Consider the following 22989-nt stretch of genomic DNA (forward strand, 5'->3'; position numbering starts at 1 on the left):
TACCCCTCAAAGCCTTCCTGCATTTGATCAGGAGCCATTGATGAGCACTTATGGTTCATTTCCTCCATTTGCTCCCCTCAAGCTCATCCTAGCCGCTTGTGTTGGTTATTTTTTTCGCTTGCTGGCCTCTTTTCCTTCCTTCTGTCATGCTGCTGCTTGAATATTATTTTCCTCTCTGTTGATCAACTGCCTCTCTCTCTATTCTCGAGTACCTTCTTTTTTATCCAAACATTCCGGAATCACCTCAGTGTAATCTTACCTTTCTCTGTGTTGCCATATTATTCCCCCCTTCCCACTTTTCATTGTCAATCTGTGATCTCTCTTATCGATCTAATTTCAAGTTTTTTGGGGAGGGACCATGTCTGTGGTGGTCACAAATATGTAGTTCTGGCACTGCTGCTTGTCGTTGACAGCCTGGTGGAACAGCTGCTCAGATTTAATTTTCTCATCATGGTTACGTAAGAACCGTCAAAATGAATTTCTTCCATGTAGGCTGAAAATAAAATGGAAAGCTGTGAAGAGGGGTATTTCCCCTGCTTCTTTTTGATTTGTTCTTAATCTTTGGGCTTTACTATTTTTTTTTTTAAATTGATGATGGATTGTATTTTTATTTTTTTTAAAAACTGAACTCTTTCCCCCCCGAAATACACTTCTAGTTCTCCTTGTTTTTTTTAAAAATGTTTAAAATACAGCTGCAGCGTCTTCCCTAATTACTCATGCAATGCAGTCCTTTGCGTGTTTAATCAGAAGTAGGTCCCATTGTGTTCAGTGAAGTTTGCTCCTGTGTAAGCGTGCATTAGATTTTAGCCTTAATTATAGTCAGTGTAGTTGCATTTGTTGTTCACATGGCAACAGCACACTCCACAGCAGGAATTTTCTGTGACAACCCTGACCTTTAAAAACCTTGTCCCCTTGTATTATAAAGATTAGACTTATAGAAAATGGCTTATTGGCCTATTGAAAGTGGATAAAGTTGTGGGAGTTAGTATGCAAGGTTCATCAGGATTTTGGGGTGGGTGAGATGTGTTTGAAAGAGGGCCAGAGGAGGCTACAAAGGGACAGAGGAAATGGATAGCAGCTATATATACATTCTATGTCAGAATAAAAAATGGGCTCTGAGATATGCTCAGAATATTCTATTGTGGCTATGCTTTGGGTTATAATAGTGAGCAAGTCATCTAAGTGAATAGTAACTGCAGCATGTGATGGCATCAGATAACTGTGAGGTATGTACTTGCATGTGTAATATGTCAATGAAAAATATGGCAGTCCTTTTTTGTGACAGAAGCAGTATGTTCTAAAGACCTGCATGACAAATACAACAGGTTCAGCTTTCCCCTATAACTGCCTCTATATGTTTGGGAAAGCCACACCCGTTTAAATATTTTAGCCTTCCTTGCAGTTGTTAAAGACACAGAGTGGTGCAAGATTGCAAAAAGTAGGTTTCTTAACATCTACATTAAACTGCTAGGAGAGATAATCAGACGATTTGGTGCAGGGTGTTATCAATATGCTGATGACACCCAAATCTATTTCTCCCTATCAACTTCATCAGGAAACAGCATAATTTTCCTAAATGCCTGCGTGGAAGTAGGGATGTGCATGAACTGCGGTTCGAACACAGTTTGGGAGCTTTAAGAAAAAGGCCAGCAGGTCTTCTGCCTTATGCAGCTTCCTGCTGGGGTGGTGTGCATCCTAAGAAGCCCCATGCGGTGCCAGCATGCACATGGTGTCCATCTGCGCAGCGCTTCTCGGAATGCACGCCATCCCAGCAGGAAGTGCATGGGGCGGCAGAGAATAAATAGGTAAAGACCTGCTCTCCTCTTTCTTAAAGCTCCTGAACTGTGCTCAGTCCACAGTTCGAACTGAGGTTTGTGTACGTTCCTACCTGGAGGTGGTAATGGGCTGGATGAGGGATAACCAACTGAAGTTGAATCCAAATTAGATGGAGGTACTGCTATTTGGGGTCAAAACCCTAGTGATGGTTTAAATCTGCCTGTTCTCAATGAGGTTACACTCCCCTTGAAAGATAAGGTATGTAGCTTGGGAGTGCTCCTGGATCCAAAATTCTCTCTGGTTTCTCAGGTTAAGGCAGTGGCCAGGAGTGCTTTTTATCAGCTTTGGTTGATATGTCAGCTATGCTCATTTCTGGAGGTAAATAACCTTAAAATGGTAGTGCATATGCTGGTGACCTCCAGGTTTGACTACTGTAATGCTCTTTTCATTATTATTAATTGAATTTATATACTGCCTAGTATAAAAATCTCTAGGTGGTGTACAGAATTAAAACATAGAATATAACACATTTAAAATTCATAAAAAGATAAAAATCATAGATAAAAACACATTAAAATTTAAAAATCGAATCTCGGTTGAAGGCCTGGGAAAACAGGTACATCTTCAGGGTTCTCTTAAAAGCAAACAGAGAAGGAGATGCTCTTATTTCAGCAGGGAGTGCATTCCAAAGCCCTGGGGCAGCCACAGAAAAGGCCCGGTCCCGAGTTGCCACCAAACAAGTTTGTGGGTCCCATAATTGGACCTCTCCAGATGATCTTAATAGGCAACAGGGTTCACGACAGAGAAGGCGGTCTCTTAAATACCCTGGACCTAAGCCATTAAGGGCCTTATAGGTAATAACTAGAACTTTGTATTTCGTTTGGAAACCTATTGGGAGCCAGTGCAGTTCTTTTAGAATTGGTGTTATATGGTCCCTTTGGGTAAACACAGAGACCAGTCTGGCTGCTTTATTCTGTACCAATTGTAGTTTCTGTACTATGTACAAAGGCAGCCCCATGTAGAGTGCATTACAGTAGTCAAGCCTAGAGGTTACCAGCATATGTACCACAATTTTAAGGTCCCTAGTCTTCAAGAATGGATGTATCTGGTGTATCAGCTGAAGCTGATAAAAAGCACTCCTAGTCACAGCCTCAACCTGAGAAACCAGGGAGAGTTTGGGAACCCGGATCACTCCCAGACTACAAACCTGATCTTTTGTGGGGAGTGTAACCCTATCCAGAACAGGCAGATCTGTACCATCTCTCAGATCCCAACCTCCTACAGACAGTACCTCCGTCCTGTTTGGATTCAACTTCTGTCTGTTATCCCTCATCCAGCCCAATATCACTTCCAGGCAGGCAGTTGGGGGGGTCATGCCATTTCCTGATGAAGTTGGTATAGAGAAATAGATCTGGGTGTCATCAGCATATTGATAGCATCCCACACCAAACTTCCTGACAATCTCTCCCAGTGGTTTCATGTACATGTTTAAAAGCATTGGAGACAGTATGGAGCCTTGTGGAACCCCACACTTCAGCTCTCGCTTTTCAGAGCAATAGTCTCCAAGCGACACCATCTGGAATCTGCCAGAGAGGTAGGAATGGAACCACTGTAAAACAGTGCCACCCAATCCCACCTCCTTCAAGCGACCCAGCAGGATTCCATGGTCAATGGTATCGAAAAGGGTGAAGAGAGTCACACTCCCTCTGTCGCTCACCAATTGGAGATCATCCATCAGGCCGACAGGCAGTCTCAACCCCATAGTCCACCTGAAAGCCAGTCTGGAAAGGATCTAAATAATCTGTGTCATCCAAAACTGCCTGGAGCTGAGAAGCAACCACTTGCTCAATCACCTTGCCCAACCAAGGAAGATTAGAGACAGGCTTGTAATTAGCTGAGGGATCCAAAGCAGGTTTCTTCAAATAAGGTCTAATAATAGCCTCCTTAAGACAAGGGGGCATCCTGCCCTTCCTCAGCGCAGCATTTATGATATTTACCAGACCATCTCTGATAATATGACTATCAGGTGAAATAAGCCAAGTTAGGCAAGGGTCAAGAGAGCAGGTGGGTGTTTACATGGGGCTGCCTTTGTACATAGTTCAGAAACTTCAACTAGTACAGAATGCAGCAGCCAGGTTGGTCTCTGGGACAACACAAAGGGACCATATAACACTATATAAGAATTGCACTTGCTGCCGATATGTTTCTGAGCTAAATACAAAGTTCTAGTCATTCTCTATAAAGCTCTTAATGGCGTAGGCCCAGGGAATTTAAGAGATCACCTTCTTTGTCATGAACCCTACTACCTAAAGATCATCTGGGGAGGTCCAGTTACAATTGCCACTGGCTTGTCTGGGGTTGGTTCAGGGCCGGGCCTTCTCTGTGGCTGCCCCAGGGTTTTGGAATGCATTCCCTGTCAAAATAAGAGCTTCTCCATCTCTGATTGCTTTTAAAAAGACTCTTAAGACATACCTGTTTTCTCAGGCTTTTAATTAATTTAAAGTTTATTTAAAATTAATTTTAAACTGTTGAATTGTGTTTATCCTGTGAAATTATTTTAATGGTTTCACTTTGTGAATTGTTTTTTGTTTATTTTGTGAAAGTGTTTTGTTTTTATTTTTATATTGTAGTTTATATAAACCACCTAGAGATGTATATATCAGGTGGTATAAATAAATAAAAATCATTATTATATTTTGAAGAGTCTGTGCAACATAAAGTCATTCTTCCCAATGACCTCCAGATACCAAATTTTGCATACACAACCCTGTCACTGGAATTAGTTGAATGCACTACCTTTTACACTGGAATATATGCACAATGAATTTTTTTTAATTTTTACAAAATTGGTAGTTTTTTGAATAAATTCTGAACATCATACTTTCCGATTATCTATGTAGCTGAATGCACCACTTTTTACATCGGAATATGCTTGGGGACAAGTTCAAATAATTTTTTGGATATCTTTAGCAGAAATTCTGAATTAATAATAATAAAATATTTTAACTGTTACTTTCAACAGATTTTAACCTTCAGTAATCAGATCAATAATTCCAAAACAACAATGCCCAAGAAAAGCAGAAGATCTTTCTCAGATTCAAATTTATTATGATTCAAATTTATCATATATGGTCATTTTACAATAAAATGAATTATGTTTGAAGTTGAAATCCTGCAAATGTCAAACTGTTCTTTTTAGTCCCCTTTTGCAAGCACATTAATAAAAATTTCTACTACTCTACATATTTTCAGTTTCTTAAACTTTCCTAGAAGTATAATCTATGCAAGATGACTTGGCCTGGTCAACAACGGGGCTCACCTACTAGTCATTTATCAAAGGTTGACATAAAGTTGTCTTTTCCTTGTTTTAGAAAGAAGAATGCTAAAGTCAAGTCTGGATATAAGCGGGAACATATCAACTTGGGCTGTGACATGGATTTTGACATTGCGGGTCCTTCAATACGCGGTGCCTTTGTGTTTGGCTACGAAGGTTGGCTGGCTGGTTACCAAATGACTTTTGAGACAGCTAAATCCAGAATAACTCAGAGCAATTTTGCTGTTGGTTATAAGACTGATGAATTCCAGCTTCACACCAATGTGTAAGTACTGGCAAACTGGGTTGGAAAATACATTGAAACAAAAAGAAAAGACTGCCAAACTAGTGAAATGAAAGGGGATATATTTCACAGAAATTCTTCAAAAAAGGATGGAGGAACTTCTCATAGCAAGAACCCTGTTGGATCAGACTAAAGGTCCATCTAGTCAAGCACCTTGCTTCGCACACCCAGATGCTTCCAGAAAGCCACAGGAAGGACTTGAAAGCAATAGCTCTCCGCTGTTGCTCCCCAGTATCTGGTATTCAGTGGCACACTGCCTCTGAATATGGGGATACCATCCATAACCAGGCTGCCTTAAATAACAGTATTTGATGGTTAAAAAAACCAAACACGTATGGTTTAAAATCAGAGTTAAAGCTATCTCAATCTGGCTCAAGCTCTACAAAGCTGAGAGATTGGAACCTAAGGCCAATGCCTTAACAGACATGCCATGTGATTAGTAATGATGTTGTTCAATGTCATAAATTGTGCTCACTTACAACTTGCCCTCCAGGCACCCACACTTTTCTTTGGTCTTTGAGGCCCACATCAAGACAGGGAGAATGGAGTGCCTGGCACCAGCAAAGATGCCCCATGTTATCCATGTGGGTGCATGGAAGACAAGTTGTAAGTGAGCACAACTTGTGTCATGGCAGACCCTGCTTACACATGTGCTTCAACAGGATGTCAGCATTAGCAACTGTGTTTTTATTGTTGTATGATTTTGCATGCTCTTATCCACCTTAAGAACTCCTTGGGCTGTGAGTACAAGATAGACATGTTTTTAAAAATAAAATAAGTGATGAAAAAACAAGGCATGGTAAACAGAAAAGCAAATTAAACCCTGTAATGGCCCTAGTTCTAGAGTAGGGATGTGCACAAAATATATTTTGTGATTTATTTTGAGCTCAAAATAAATTGCAGATTCCTCAAAATGATTCATTGGAACAGTGGCCAATCCAGCTGTTTTGACGGATCATCCTTGAAACGATTCAAGTGATTCAGCCATAGGGAACAATTGGGAACTTGAAACACCCCGTTGTCCCCCATGGGCAGCTCTTTGGGACACCAAGGTGGGTTGGGTGTTAGGGCATAGTGGGTGCTACCTACCACTCACCCTACAAAAGAAATGGGCAAGTGGGTGATTTTAAACAATTTTTTTAATCTTTCCCCATAACCACCATAGGATCCTATGGAGATAGGTTAAAATTTGGTTTAAAATCACTCACTTATTCATTTCTTTTGTGGGTTGGGTGGTAAGTAGCAGCCATCATGCTGTACCACACAACTCACTTTGGTGTCCCTAGGAGCTACTCATTGAAAACAATCGGGTGTTTCAAGTTCCCCATTGTTCCCTATGGCCGTGCACATATTGTGCAACCCTGCCTTGAAAAACACTGCAAGCACACAGTAAGAGGGAATCTGTCCCTCCCAACACACATTTCAAAGACAATTAAAAAAAAACAACGGCCACAAAAAATCCACTGACCCAGAATCCACTGCCAGCCACAATACTTACCTGTGCTGCAGTAACATTATTGGAACAAGTTGCTCTCTGACATACAATTATGTAAAAGGCATTCCAGAACCCTGAATATTTTGTTTCCCTTATTTTAATGTTCTTCTGCTACTATTTTATGTGTTTAGGAAGGCTATGGTGTTTGAAGTGTTATTAGCCGCAAGGACTCAGTTTTTCTTAGTCAGTAAGCAGCTGGATCAGACCCCTGTGGATTAGGACAGTGGCAGGAGGTGAGAGAAAAGGCCACCACTCCTTCCTGTGGTACTGATCGTCGGGGGACTTCGATCAGTCTGCTCTTGATTGAAGAAAAAACTAAGCCCATCAGGGCTAATAACACTTTAACATGATTGTGGTTTGGTTCCAAGAGCTGTTCTGTTTTGTCTCCCCTCATGCTACCGAGACTTCTTTCAGGAATGTTAAACTTCTTCACAACAGAGTGCTTTTCAAGATGTGCCAAATTGCAAAAATAAAGAGAGAAGCTCTAGGGAAAATGTGTGTTCCATTTGGAGTGTGTGTGTATATATCTCTCACGTGTACCCCCCCCCCACAACCATTCAACAAAATAAGATGCTCATGAAATTGCAGGGTATAGGTGTGGGGAGGTGTGTTGGCTGCTTTTTCTTCTTCTTCTTCTTCTTCATCATCATCATCATTAAAGATTACATAAGCAACCTGAAAAGCAGGGTCCAACTCAGCTTGCTGCTGCCCCCCCAGGACAATCTAGCAAATGTTGCTGGGAGTGTGGCTTGTGCTCCCAGACGATCAGTGCTACTCCAAACAATCTCTGGAGGACAAGACAATGTGTCATGGCCTCTGGATATCCGGCAGTGCATCGCACAATGAGCATGGTGCACTGGGGTATACCCCCGTGAGACAGGCATGCAACCTGAGCATACACATGGCCCCAGCACTGGAGTTAAGTGTGCACTCGTGCCCTTAACCCTGGCTAAAGGCCAGGGCCATAAGTCAGGCTACCCACGCAGCTGCCCTAGCCGGGGTTTTGTTGCTCGTGTGTATAGCCTTAATATCTAAAGATTCCCAGACTTCACAGGGACCATCCAAGTAGTGATGACTCATTATGAAAAAATGTCCATGAATAAACTTTGCTATTTTTGTTCTTATAGGAATGATGGTACAGAATTTGGAGGTTCCATTTATCAGAAGGTGAATGATAAATTGGAAACTGCTGTTAATCTTGCATGGACAGCTGGAAATAGCAACACTCGCTTTGGAATAGCAGCCAAATACCAGATTGATGCAGATGCATCTTTCTCTGTGAGTATCATGCGGACATGCATATTTTATTTGCAATTGATTCCATGACTGAAAATGACTTCTTCTGAACTCAATCCAATACCAAACTCCTCCAAAACCACTCTTTGAAACCTTGAATGATTTTCAGTTTTGCTAAAACATTTACTAATTGTTGGATCCCTTTCCTTCACATAATTATTTCTTTATCAAATGAAGTACAAGCAAAGAAGGAAAAACAGGACAGGACTGTTCCTTATTTCTCATTTAAGTGTTGTGTGTAAAAAGGAGTAATATAGTATTGTCATTTTAGCACTTGCCTAATTCTCTGTAGTGGATAACTGTCCCTTTCAAGTTATCTTGTGCATCCTCACTGTAGCAGATAGGAATGTAATTGTTCACAGGGAACAGAAGAAAAGTGAAATCCTTCTCTCTCATAGTCTATACATGGAGGATCAGTATCTATATGATGGCTGCTCTGTAGAGGTGGACTGTTCATCAGGTGACATGTAAAAACACTCTGAGCAAGAGGAGTTCATAGCAGCCTTGGCTTCAAATATAACACTTTTATCAATAGTGTAAAATGTTCATTTTAAGATCACTTTTGCTTATGATTCTAGGCTCACTTTTGCTTGTGCCATTCAAACTTCAAGGACTGTATTTCATTGGCCATCTGGGGTGAACTTACGGGACTTTGCTTAGCAGAAAAAAAGGAAATAGTTTAGTTAGGGTTTTTCTTACTCTATAGAAGCTGTGTTTAGTATGTATTTACTGCTTGATTAGTTGTCATAAAGCTCATTTGGATAATGCTCCTTAAGTGTCACTAAGACTGCAAGATTATGCACACTTATTAGAAAGAGCAGAGTGGAGCTTAACGCCCAAATTAAATATCCAGTAGTATTGAGCTACCTGTGTTACAAGTTCTCCATTTTCTCCCTCAATGAAATAAACTGGCAATTTTGTTCAACTGCTAAGCAGCAAGAACTTTGAAAAAGTAGTTTTTGAGATACACTAACTTTGTTTTGCAGGCTAAAGTGAATAATTCCAGTCTGATTGGTTTAGGATATACTCAGACTCTGAAGCCAGGTACGTGCAGGCAGCATGAAACTGATCTTTTAAATCTAAACATTATTTTTGCCCAATTAAAATGTGATCCAGTTATACATAGTATTGTGTGTAGAGCTGATTATTTTCAAACCTGGTGTCCAGTTCCTTCAGTCTTTGATTTCTTAAATTCTGTAACATAGTTACACAATCCCAATTAAGCGCAGTTTCCTGACATTGCGAAGAATGTGATGGTGTTAATCTAACACCATTGCTGTGTGCATGGACAGTTTCTCTAATCGGGTAAGAATGAGAAGCAGGCCTGACTGCAGGTTCCCAAGAGGTTGCAACAATTTTCCATGATCATTATGATGGCATGTAATCGCATCAGGGCAAATGGAGGATTTAATAAGATGGGAATTGCCTAATCTCTGAAAAAGATTAGTTGCAGCAGCAGAGGAAGCACACTGAAGATGGTAGATGCCATTTTTCTTTGACAGTTGAGTAGTAAGAATATCAACCTACCACTTTGAAGTACTTGAGGCTGGTAGTGATTTTCTTTCTCCTGCCATCATCATGGATAAGGGAGCAATTACTTACCTGCAGGACCAGTGGTCCCTAATTTTTTTCATCTCTGTGCAGAATGAGTTTTGTTCTGGGAGGCAGTATAAAGACAGTGTGTGCTCACCTGCTTTCAGAATGGGGCCTTCTTGATTCAACCTGAGCGGGATTTAAAATGAACTGAGCGGACATCCAAAAACTTGGGTGCGTGCGCACATGCGCACGCCTTAGAGGAACAGTGTGCAGGACACGTTGCAATTCCTACCTGCAGGACATACTGCCTTTTCCCAGAGAAATTAGAGCTCTTTTTCTCCATTTAGATCTACAGTTCTAGAGCAGGTCTACACAACTTTGGTCCTCCAGCTGTTATTAGACTACAACTACCACCATCCCCAGCAACAGTGGCCAATGAGTATTATGAAAGTTGTAGTCCAGCATCTGCAGGAGGGCCAAAATCGTGCATCCATGTTAATGAAATGTACTGTTTCCCGAATCTTATAAATACACTGACATCTTGACTAACAAAGCGTGCACATGAGGAGGCTCCATGGATGTGCCAGGAGCCCATGCACATCTCTGCTGTTGCACCCAGGACTAAGATCTCTGAGCGCTGTTTGCCCTCTGCAAGATTGGAAATACATCAATGTGTGTTTGAGCTTGCAGAGTGCTTCTGGAGTGCTCAGAAGTATTAACTCTCTGGAGGAACAGTGCACATGGGGGAAGGCTGGGGAATTGTGCACTGGCTCCTGGCAAACCCCTGCAGAGCCTCCTTAGGTGCACGCTTTCTAAGCCTGGGTATTAGTTATTGTAAATTGGCTCACAGAATTATAGAAGAATAAGTTCCTGAAATATAAAATCCTGTCAAGGGGAAGTTTCTCACTTTTGAGTAGGAGCAACAGTCTTTAGGGGATTGTTGTTACATCTGATTTTCAAAATTCACCCAGAACACTAGGAATATCTCTCTCCCATTTCCCCAGTTGTTAACCAGTTATTGCATCTGAACTTAGGTTATACTGGTCTCTAGTGAAGGCTGCTCCTTCTAGACTAATAGTGTTACTGCTGGAAAACCTGAACTAAATTGCCAGCTATGTTAAATCTAGTTAGAGAGAAAGGTGCAACAAGCTCTGTGTAGGGCTGCCCTTGAACTGCCTATACTTCAGCTGGTACAGAATATGGCCGCAAGAGACTTGACAAATTCAAGACGTCCATACTGCTGCAGTAACAGCTGCACTGGTTACTAGTATATTTCCGGGCACAATTGGGGTGCTGGTTTTGACCTTTTTAAAGCTTGTGTGACTTAGGGCCAAGTTCCCTGAAGGACCATATGCTCCAGCTTTAACCCACACACTCACCCTATGATATCTTTCAGAGAGGCTCTCCTGTGGGTCTTCTTGCCTTCTAAAATTAGTTTGGTGATTTGAGAGTTTGCCTTGTATGAAATGTTTGTTTATTTAATCGTGTTTTTAGACCTCCCTATATAAAATCTCAGGGAGGTTTACAATCTAAATCAAACAACTAAAACCTAGAAATCACGTAAAAACAAATTAAAATCACGATAAATAAAACATTAAAACAGGCTAAACTGATAAAACAGGTGTGTTTTCAAAAGTTGTTTAAAAGCCAAGAACAACCAAATAGTCTCCCCTCTCCAGATCTTCCTACCAGTGTTCCCTAAGTTAAGGCATGCACGTGTGTGCTCACTCACACATTTTTTGATGTCTGCTCAGTTAATTTTAGATCCCGCTCAGGTTGAATCAGAAAGGTCTCACTTTGAATGCATGTGGGCACACACCATCTTGATACTGCCACCCAGAACAAAACTCATTCTGCACATAGATGAAAATGTTTAGAGAGAACACTGCTTCCTACTACTTGATCTTTGGCTGGCACCCACCCTGATGACCTTTGAATGGGGCCTACAAACTTTGGGCTGGGGGGGTAAGACATCCCCAGTGTTTTCTGGGCCCTCTCAGCTGCTTACTAGTGTTTTTCTTCTGGCTTCCTCTCTCTCTTCTGTGTTGTTCAAACTGATGCTTGCTTTGTGTGTGTTACTGTTTTATTTTAACCTTATATTAGCTGCTTGAAGTTTTATTGAAAGAAAGTAGTATATAAATGATTAAATAAATAAAATGAGTAACAAATATTTGCTGTAGAAATTTCAGAACATTTGATGTTAACTGGATTAATGGAAGGTACATCTTTTGTTCATTATTAGTATTTTTACTAGACTTGTGGAACTTTTTAGAACCTCTTTCATGTAATAGGAAAGTAGCGATTAGCTCTATATGTCAGTTAAATGGATTGGAATTTAAAAAAACAAAAAAACAAAACCTAGTTCTTTATTATATAACAACAAACACAATAAAATAAACCACTAACTCCAAGCATTTCTTGTCCAGATTGTGTGAAATGTCCTTCCATTCCCAATTATGAATGCTGTTTTTCTTAATGTTTTCTATACAGGTATCAAATTGACATTGTCAGCTTTGTTGGATGGGAAGAACGTCAATGCAGGTGGCCACAAACTAGGTCTAGGACTGGAATTTGAAGCATAAAAAAGGGATTGTACCACTGCTACTTCTGAAATACTTTACAGCATAGCTACCTTCCGAATTTAGTGTACTTTTCAATGTTTTATGTCTGGGATGCAATTATTGCTGTGTCAGTCATGTTGAACCAGGTTAAAGATGACGAAGCTTCAAAAGTGTGTGTATTCAGAGGAGGAGAATATATTCTTCAGTTCCAGACCTTTGGGGAATGTTGCTTGTTGGAGCTGTATACTTACCAATTACTCCATGAAGGTCTGATCTTGTCTTTAAACTGTTCTTAAGATAATGGCAAAGCAAACTTGAAATATATGGCTATGAAAATGTCAGTCTATCATAGTGCTCAGGGAACTCAGTTTCCTGACCCTGTGTGATCAGGCTTTTGCTCTCTGACGGAGTGTGCAAACTGTCTGAAAAGGGGCTGCTTAGGCAGATGCATCATACACTGTTTTAAGTCTTACTTAGTTTTCCCTCCTACACCTACAGCTCTCTTTTTACACCAACAGCTTGTTCTCGGAGTGCTTTAGAGTGTTCACTTTGTATAACTTTGGCGTGTAGAAAGTTTGATGTGACTCAGCCAATACTTAAAATTCACAGCCTGTGTTGTGGTTCCTTTCCCTTGCACTAATTATGGAAAAGCTTGTACAACAGAACCATAAGCAGGGAAGAGTCTTTGTAATTGTAATCACCTAGTGGCAGTGCATTAAACAAAATGGACTTTGTTTTACCACTCTTTTTTTTAGCAGTTTAATGGGTACATCTTCAGTCTTCCATTTTTTGTGTGGAATTAGACCCCAAAATGCTGTACTGGACACCACTTAAAATGAAAAACCCAACTTGAATAAAACATTGAAACTTCATCTCTATTTGTGTCTGTGTTCTTAAATGGCCTTGGAAACTTTCAGTCAAATAATAAATTTAATGAATAATTGTTAAACCTCCCTGTATGGGGTCTGAGAAGAACATGATTGTAGCATTTTTCTTGGCCATTTATAAGTTTGGTTCCCTGCCCCCCTCCCCATTTGGCATCTATTTAAAATTAAATAAATAGATTAAAATATCCTAGTAAACTTTCCAGTATCACAGCTTTTAAAGAAATGAATATAAAATCTTGCTTCCTCATTGCATCTAGTGCAAACCGAGATTTGGGAAAAAAGACTTTTTACTTACTAAACAGTCAGGTCATGCTCACGACCTTTGCTGGGGAGGGCTGGGGGAAGGCAGGAGCTTGCCTGCCTGATGAGCAGTGGCCATTGTGGGCTCTGGTGGGTCACACACTCACATGAGTGGCGGGGCGGCAGAGTTCTGAGCTGGGACCAGGACCAGGAAGAGGATGCATCCTAGTGTGACCTGCATCCTAGTGTGTGCCGCGTGAGCAGCTGCTCTCAGTAGAGCAGTCTCTCCACTCTGCATGGCCGTTCCTTCCCACCGGCTCACTGCCCCAAATGGTGGCGGGTCAGGGAAAGCCCAGCTTCCCAGTGGTGATTGCACACATGGTAGCCTGCAGAGGTAGAAAGAAGTGTCAGTCTGTTCTCCCTCAGAAAAAAGCCAAGTAGAGAAGTTGGGCTACCCAGGACTGGAGCAGCCAGAGGTGCAGGGCTCCCAGAGCTCCAGACAACACGACTGCCTGGGGTAACCCAGGCAGCTCATGCTGTGAGAGCAGTCTTTATGACTAGTGTGAGAACTGCAGTTCGGTCTCATAAGCAAAGCCTCTTCTTTGCTTGAATTCTCATTTGGCTAGTGTTTTTATAAAACAAGGGATACCTTTTTGGTATTGCTTCATGTCATTTTAAGCAGAGAGATGGGAACACATATGAGATGCATACAAAAAAACATACAACTCTGGCATTTGTTTGAGGCACAGTTTTGGTGTTTGTAATGTAATGCTCTGTGTGGGCCCTCTCCTGAGGAACGTAGAATCCAAATGTTGTGGGAAACAGAAAGGGAGAAGGAAAAGGGGCTTGAACAGAACAGCTACACATTGAGGACCCTTTGCACTGAGATTTTTTTCACTGTAGTCTTTGCTTTCATCGGCAAGCTACTCACATGATGAGGACTTCATTTATATCCTTCTCAGTAGACTTGTGACCTTGGGACACTTTTGCCATGGATTCTTGATGCTATGTACAAAATAATCTGCCAAGGGTATGTTGCAGTGTTCCTGTCCTCTGTTACAGTTGCCAATCTGATTATCTATGTCCAAATCTTGACTATATAATGGAAGAACAAGAATGTTTTCTTAGACTAAAGGAAACATAGTGATGCTTTCAGCATTTACTGTGCATTGTGCCATATCTTTACAATAGTGCTTTCTATGTTAAGAATTTTCCATGGGTCATTTTCAGTTAATTTTTTAAAAAATCTCATTTTCATGAGGGTGGGTTGATAACAGAAACAACTTTCCCTTTTAGGAAAAATATGAGTTAGAAGGTGTGAGTAATTTGGGAAGAGCAAACTCCACCGTGTCAAAAAACAAGGAAGTGGGTAAGATCTTTTATTTGCAGGCTGGTTTTAGCCTAAAGGCAAGCAGCACCAAAAGATGCATCAGTCAGCATACAAATAAAAGATCTTACCCACTTCCTTGTTTTTTTACATGGCAGAACATTCTGCTCCAATTAGCCACTAGGCTAAAACCTTGGAGAGCCCATCAGTCAGTAGAAAGGAAACCACTTAGCAATACATGCAGGGGATCCTAGCTTTAGAGACCAAGAAAGGACTAAAATATTAGCAGAATATTCCTGCATATATTACTGTTCTTGTTGAAATCATAGCTTGATTTGAGGAGTGCTGTTTACCAGAAGCCTACCACACACACAGGCCTGGTTCACAAATACACTCTAACCGCAGTTATAACTGGCTGAGACTGTAACTGCAGTACGCCAGAATGCGCGAAACAGTGTTTATGGGCAGAAAGCTAACTTGGTTTTGCCCTGCCAAACTCCAATTGGGACTTTCGGTATTCTCCAAGCTTTGCCGCCGCCAACTGTGGTTTTGCTGCCGAAGCATTACCCCCGATTGCTGACTCAGCTATAACTGTGCTTTCTGCGCAGACCTGCCTGAGGACATGGCTGCCCCATGCTTTAGGCACTTCTCACTGGCAGCCACTCGGGGGAAAGGCCACGCCCCTCCTGTCAGCCATGCAGCTAGGGCCTTGCCAGACTACAAGGACACCACCATGCCCCATCCCGGACTGGCCAGCCTGTCAAGCCGCACAGCTGCTCAGAGGCACCCCTGATTCCCACTCTGTCCCTTACTCCCCCCAACCCAGCAAGCGGCAGGGCGAGGGTATGGGACAACAGGATGTGCACTCAGTGCTTTGCTCCCCAAGAAGGAAGCAACAGTCATGTATGTTCACCAGCACAACACTCCAAGGGGCAGCAGAAGCAGGGCACTAGGGATGTGCAAGCCAGCTCAACCTTGAGCCAGCTTGGTTCGTGGGCTCTACCTTGAGCTGAACTGGGCTCAGTTTAGCTTGAGGTTGAACCGAACCGCCCAGGCCAGTTTGGGGGTGCCATCCACATTAAAATTTGGGTTTTTAAAAAAGAAAAGTCGTATTTACCACTGCTGAGGGCTTCGTTGGCTTCAGGGGGTGCTGCTGTGGCTGTGTGTGTGTCCTCTGGTAGTTCTCCCTCCTGCTATCCTATGGGCTGGTTTGGGCCATTTTGGCTCTCTGTGAGTACACGGTGGCCATTTTTGAGGCCACTGTGCTCACAGAGGGCTGAAACAGGCCAAACTGGCCCATTGGAGACTGGGGCAAGGCTGGCAGGGGGAGGGGAACCACCAGAGACCCCCGAAGCCACCGGGGCAGCCCCAGCAGCCCCCCCCAAGGCCACCAAAGCCCTCAGTGGCGTAAGTCTGACAAATCTTTTTTTTTTTTTTTAATGTGGATGGCACCCCTGAACTGGGTCCAAACTGGTTCAAATTCAAACTGAACTGGGTCTCTCATTTGGGGTGCCAAAAGTGAACATGTCTGGTTTGAGCTTGAACCGAACCAGGCAAACAGGTTTTGTGCATATCTGTACAGGGCACCTATCATGACGCTGGGAGAGGGGCAAATGGCTGAGGCAGCGGGGACAGAAGGCAGTTCTGTGTTTTACACAAAGGGTGGTGAAGGGGGCCCTCAGCCCCTTCCCTTGGGGTGCACAAATGCAATATTGGCTGTACCTTATGAGAAGAACCATTCTGGGTTATGATCAGAATTCTCCTGTGTCACATCTAAACATTGAGCTGCCAATACAGACTAGGACCGCCCTCTCATGAGTGACAAGCCATAAAGGCACGCAGGCAGGCCAGGGATTTGCATCTGCCCAGCTGGGATACTACATCCCTGTAAGCCCCAGAGAAGAATACCCCAGCAGCACCTTTCCCAGTCTCGGCTGGTGGACAGCAGGATTGAAAGCACTCACTCTGGCAGTCAGGTTGCCCCAAAGCACATATGCATGATTTTCTCGGCCCACCACACCCACATGGCTTGGCAGGGATAGCTGAAAATGCCAGCTACCCTCACCCGGGATTCCCCGTGACAGCTGATCTACATATGATGCAATGTCAGTTCTGGCTCAGGAATTTCGAATGGCTGGAAGGGTCTGCTCTGCAGCCTGTTGCCCGCACCGTCCATGCAAATTGTTTGTATGGAGGTGCTATTGGCAAGATTTGAAAGGCAGCCCCCAAGAAGGGATTCCCGAGCAGCTAAGTTTTCTTTTCACAGAAAGGTTGGACAAGGTGGGGGGCAGCCCCTTCCCCATTTTGGGATTTGTGCCCCCAAAGGCTTGTTCATGATCAAGGCTGGCCACTAAGGTCAGTCTTGGGTCAACTGAGATCCTTTTTCAGGGATCCAGCCACCTGGCCCAGGACTCGGTGACAAGGCATGAGAGTGAAAGGCCATGGGGACACCCCCAGACAGCTCATGAGATGGACCATCAGAGTGGTGAGGAGAGAATTGCCTGGACAAATCTGCTATGATGCTCGACAGCAAAACATCCCCTTCTCCACCTAACGCCTCCCTCACGAGAGTATCAGGCCATGGGTGCTCTGAATAGAGCAAGGATGTTTTCTGAGTTGTAGCCATGGGGAGTGCTACCCTGGAGACTGCATTCCTTGTCTTAGCGACCACGGACAAGCTGCTGCAAAACCACACCCCCTGCCTGCCTGCCCGCCCATCCATGTGTACACATGTATCCTTGCCATTACCCCAGAACAGCCATCCCACTGCCTGGGGGTGGCTGGAGAACAGGGGCTCCCCTCTCCCATCAATCCCTGTCCTTGTAGATCTGCATACGGCATGAGGATGGATCTGGACCCAGGAGTTTTGGATTGGTGGAAAGGACCGTGCCGGTGTCTGCTCCTCCATTAACACCATGCACGTGCCCAGGCAAGGAGAAAGGGAGCGTTTAGATGGCCTTTGGGTGCATAAAAGTCAGCACAGAGGATGAAGGTGGGGAGGTTTTGGGGGGATCTGTTCTATTTATTTTACAAAGAAAAAGTGGGTAAGTGGGGCTGAGCCACTTCCTGGGGTGGGGTGGGTGGGATAAAACCGCTGCTTACTCATGAGCAAGGCCCTGGTTACTCCTCAACAAGGCATGATGATGAGTGTGGCCACAAAATGTTCATGTGGATGGACTATGTCCGCTCACAAGAGTGTCAGGCCCTGGGTAGAGCTGTGTTGCTGTGTGCTGGGAAGCGGTGGGTGGGGGTATCCCTGAGACTGCTTTCCTGCTCCCAGAGATGGCAGCTGAGTTGCCTCGGAAACCAGCCCCCTGCCTGGCCATTCGCACCAGTGCACAGGTGCACCGTAGCCAGCAGCCCCTGTAGGCAACCCAGCTGTCCTGGGGTCAGGGGAACCGAGGGAAGTGCTCTCTTCTGTGATTCCCCACACTCACTTATCTGCATACGGTGTACAGACAGACCGAACCTGGGATTTCAAAACTGTACTGAGTGAACATACTGTCCTGTTGGCCCACCCCACAGTCCTGCAAGCAATCAGGCTATGGCACATGGGGTGTGGGAATGTCCTCTGGGTGCATGCAAGGCTCCAGAGGGATCTGGTGAGAGGGAAGCAGCAGGTTTCCCTCCCCCTTTCCCCAACCCCCCAAAGGGAGTTGAGAGCCCCACTGTAGCGGACCCCCCTTGGATTCCCTGGTGGTTAAGTGGGCGGCTCAGGTCATGAGCTCGTGGTTCGCAGGTGGGGATAGTGCTTTAGTAGGCACAGGCACATCCCAAGTATACTGGCCCTCTTATGACAGTGTGAGCCCACTGGGCAGCAAACTGCTTGCAGTGGGTTTGCAATGGGTCTGCCCGGACTGATCTGCCAGGGCTCACCTTGAGACATCTTCCTTGATCATGGTGGAACAGGCCCCCCAGCATCCTCTGCCCTCCCCAGTCTGCACATCCCATTCGGGCAAGTGCTGGTTTCCCCCTCCCCTCTGGAACTGAAAGCAGGATCCCCACCCCCCACCCCACCTAGGAATTTGAGTTTGCATGGTGCCTTGGGGGTATGGGGTGATTTTTTGGGGGTGTGTGTGGCATGGCTGGCAGAAGCAGTGCTGGCACTGCAATGCCAGCAGGACATTTAAAGGGCTTTCCATGCCCTTCTCCTGCCGAGAGCAGGGAAATGCATGACTATACTATGAAAATGCTCTGAAAGTTACATTTATATGAGTATTGGCATTGGTGTCTTTTGTATGTGCTTATATTTCTTGCATTGGGTGGTATTTTTTTCTTTGTTACTTTGAGTAGTACCACTCTCCCCTTATATATTTTTTCTTTAATCATGGCCAGGCAGCAGATGCGGTGACACTTTGTCCACAGGTTGGCTGGGATCAGGCTGGGAGGCTGCGCAGCAGGGAGGGCCTCCCCTCTCCAACTCCAGTTAGGCTGGCATTGCTGTATGTCTGCAGTGTGAATTGGAATTGGGAATTATAACCATAGTCACGATTAACTGCAGTTATGTTGTACACCTGAATCTGGCCACAGAGTTCTGGAGCTTCCTTCGCATCAATAGAGATCAGCAAATGCAAACACTGAAGTAACACTCCAACCAAATGTCATTGACAATGCTATCTAGAGAACCACAGAGTGAATTTAATGACCTGGCAACATTAATAGGATTAATGGGATCAGATCACAAGGCTCAAATTTCAGTAGAACTACAAGGAACACACACACACACACACACACACACACACGCCCGATTTCAGGGGCTTTCAAAAGATAGGATGTTTCAATCAAACAAAAGAGAAATGTATTCCTTCCTCCTGTCCTGCAGGATGAGTATAAATATTTTACACTGGCCATTGTAATAGCCAATAATTAAGCAATCCCACTTTCTGGAGTCACATCTAACAAGATTGCTTACTTGATCCTTTGAGAAGTATTCTTAAGATTATTATTGCACATGCTTTTCTGTGTTAGCTTTACCAGCTGAACTGGTTGCCAGATCAGTTACATGCTGTGCAATCAGCAAAATCTGTACCCTTCTTACTTTTGAATAGCCACTCATAAAATAGTTCTTTCTCCTACTTCCCATATTCCTGCATATTTCAGCTTTCCCCCTCCTTTTCCAGAGGGGATGGGTGCTACTCTCACCACTTTCCATTTCAACCTCCATCACAAAAAAGCACTGTGCATGTGAGAGACAGAGATGATCCAATCAGTAAGCCAAGAAGCAGTCTCAGAGAGAGAATTATTACCCTCCTTCCTTGGCCTCATTAAGCTCCTCCTAGTTGGGCCATTTGAACTAATATAGGCCTGTAGGTTTAGTAGATCACTAAGAAACCTTTTGCAAAAACTTCTTTAGTCTTTGTAGGCAAGAGTAAGACTTATTCCAACAGAGAGAGCTAAGCAGACTATTCTACTGATGGCAAAGCTCACCCGCCCAAACATCAGTGATCTTTCTCCTTTTGAGGGTATCTTTCAGACAAGCAGGTTATCAGCATGGATTTCAATAGGTATGAGATTTTAGTAGGCCTGGCAACAGTACCTGGGACACAGTCAAGGTTGCACATGTGCAGCCTTTCCTTGAATAGTTGTATGCTGAGAGGATGGGGAAGTGTGCATCTTCCTTTAAGCCTCCTAAAGTAAAGGTAAAGTTGTGCTGTCGAGTTGGTCTTGACTTCTGGCGAACACAGAACACTGTGATTTTCTTTGGTAGAATCCAGAAGGGGGTTACCATTTCCATCTCCCGCACAGTATGATGCCTTTCAGCATCTTCCTATATCACTGCTGCCTGATATAGGTGTTTCCCATACTCTGGGAAACATACCAGTGGGGACTGGAACCAGCAACCTCTTGCTTCTTAGGCAAGTTACTTCCCCACTGTGCCTTTTTCTCACCCCTGTGCAGTCATTCTGCCCACCCATCTTCACATAAAGTACAACCCAGCATTGTGCTTACTGGCACTTCCAATCTAACACTGAAGTAGGTTTCCACTCATTTCCCACTCTTAACTCTCAATATGTAAGGTTTTCAGTGTTGATACAATGGCTTAGATTGATGCCACCCTGTGCTTATGGAGAACAATGGGCAATGGCAGCTTTTGATTTTTATTGGAAGTTCACATTTCCCCCTTAACTTTCTTTAAACTTTGTCTAAAACTGGAAGCTCAGGCGATGTTACAAGCTCAGAGAGGAGTAAAAAAAAAAACCCCATCCAGGGTAACTGCTCATTGTATGTATAGGAAAATACTGTGTTTAAATAGAAAATTGCCTTTTTTCCTCCCTCGGGCAGAAGCTTACAGAACTCAGTGGAGAAATCTAGGACTTTAGCATAGCTAAACTGGGCACACAATAGCTGTGTATACAACCAAAAACAAATGGCAGTCAGGAATTTATGTTCTTTCCAACTGTCAAATTTCATGCACATTTTAAAAGGTTTTTAAACATTTAGAAAAAATATCCTTCAAATGCCAATACAAATGGCTTCAATTACCTGTACACAGATACTGTACACTATTTTTTAAAAAAGAAATCTCAAACCCAGTACATTTTCCATATGAAATAAGACCTGAGTTACCATATGAACTGCTGCCTGCTGCAACCTTTTGTTTAGATGGGCAGGGTGGACCATGGAGAGGATATGCTGCTGTTTAATCACAAGCTAAAATCCTGAATTTCTTCATCTGCTTTTATGGACAGTTCCTACCACCAGCCAGTTCCTACCACCAGCAAACAAAACAAGAAAAAAAAGTCAAAGGGTCTAAAGTTGAGAGCTTTGAGTCAGTTTAGTAATTCTTAATAAGAGGAGGATAGCCTTTCCCCAAAAACCATATTAGTTGTATCTTTATTAGGACCCAAATGAAACAAAGTCTTGAGCTCCTAGCTTTTTTGTCCTTAATCGCTGCCCTGGTCAGGCTTGATGGCAAGAAAAGCAGAAAGTGGAGGCAGGAGGGAATCTCTGGGCCTGGTGAAAATAGACCCTGAAGTTGTGTGTTTTATAAATGTCTGAAGATGGAGTCAAGAGGAATTAAGGAGACATGTCTTGATTAGACTTTGATGTAGACCTGTCGGACCGCATTCGCCCATATGAATCTGCAAGGGATCTCTGCTCATCATCTCAGGTCCTGCTCAAGACCCCACCACTAGCAGAGATCCGGTTGGCAGGGGCTAGAAACAGGGCCTTTTCGGTTGTGGCCCCTTGGCTTTGGAATGCCCTCCCTGAAGAGCTTTGCTATGCTTCCTCCCTCAGTGTTTTTGTTTTTTAAAAAAATATGTATCTTAAAACGCACCTTTTTAAGGCTCTTTTTTTTGGTTATATCTGGTAGGTTCTTTCGCTTTTTATAATTTTCAGTTTTTATCTTTTAAAATAACCTTTAATTTGAACCTACTGATTGTGGTTTTTAATCTGACATTTTTTGTTTAATTTAGTTAATTTTATTACTTTTATTGTCTCTTGTGTCCATCTTATTGTTATGAGCCACTCTAAGCAGTAGTGCACTGGAGGGGTGGGGTATAAATATTTTAAATAATAAAAAGTAATTAATAAATAAATCAGCCTCACAGGGGGTTAGATATGGTCTCAGGCTGCACCCAGGACTGAAGAAATGTTCCTCCATTTTTAGGAAATATAAAGTTCAGCAGTTACTGTTCGTTTCCCAGCGCTAATTGAAGTGGAGAACAGAAGTAAAAGAGAAACGCAGTCATTTTCTAAAGATGACCATGTCTTTATTAATTGTACTCTAGGTCAAGAGTAAATGGAAGCCAAATTGGTAGCGTTACCTAGTGGCTGGAGAGCATTTAATCCCTCCCCCCTCAGGTAAGTCCCCAAGTGATAGAAAATCACTTTCCTGCCCTTTCAAAGCCCCTGTTGGACAGCTAATTGGACTTCGTCTTTTCTAGAGATGGGGGAACAGCCATTACGGTCTCTTCTTCAGCCCAGGAGACTGAGACAGTGTCTAGCACCCTGTGAGGCTATCAATACTGCTCTCTTTGTCTCTTCTTGACTCCTATCTTCTCCAGACCTTTCATAAAATGCAGACTGGGGGAAGGCGGCGTTTTCACCAGACCCGGCTCCGTTTTGTTTTTCTTACCACCCAACCTGCCTGATGAGGGTCTTTAAACCCGCAAGGCTAGCTGGTGTCATTTTGGCCTTACCACGACGAAAATGCAGAGAGGGCTACTTCTCCTAGAACATTACAGCCTTCGCTGCTCTGCCTTTTATTGAGGAGGCGGCAACTGCCTGACGTCAGCACGCCCTCTTACTG

The 22989-nt window shown here is 43.4% G+C and overlaps 1 protein-coding gene and 1 long non-coding RNA gene across 3 annotated transcripts in view; one reads left to right on the forward strand and one right to left on the reverse strand.

Moving 5' to 3' along the window:
* Positions 1 to 13153, forward strand: part of VDAC1 (voltage dependent anion channel 1) — a 35716-nt gene extending 22563 nt beyond the window's left edge. For both annotated transcript variants that reach the window (XM_053295530.1, XM_053295531.1), the window contains exons 6-9: positions 5148 to 5375; positions 8016 to 8166; positions 9171 to 9228; positions 12211 to 13153. In XM_053295530.1, coding sequence (XP_053151505.1) covers positions 5148 to 5375; positions 8016 to 8166; positions 9171 to 9228; positions 12211 to 12302 — 529 coding nt within the window. In that variant the 3' untranslated portion in view covers positions 12303 to 13153. The remainder of the gene's footprint in view (positions 1 to 5147; positions 5376 to 8015; positions 8167 to 9170; positions 9229 to 12210) is intronic.
* LOC128344744 (uncharacterized) lies at positions 12069 to 22974 on the reverse strand. Its single transcript, XR_008316018.1, has 3 exons — positions 22880 to 22974; positions 21303 to 21444; positions 12069 to 14503 (listed from the first exon to the last, which is right to left on the reverse strand). It is a non-coding gene; the product is annotated as an uncharacterized LOC128344744 (long non-coding RNA).
* Positions 22975 to 22989: the final 15 nt, after the last annotated feature.

The sequence above is a fragment of the Hemicordylus capensis genome, chromosome 2 (genome assembly GCF_027244095.1).
Source record: "Hemicordylus capensis ecotype Gifberg chromosome 2, rHemCap1.1.pri, whole genome shotgun sequence".
In the NCBI taxonomy this organism is placed as follows: Eukaryota; Metazoa; Chordata; class Lepidosauria; order Squamata; family Cordylidae; genus Hemicordylus; species Hemicordylus capensis.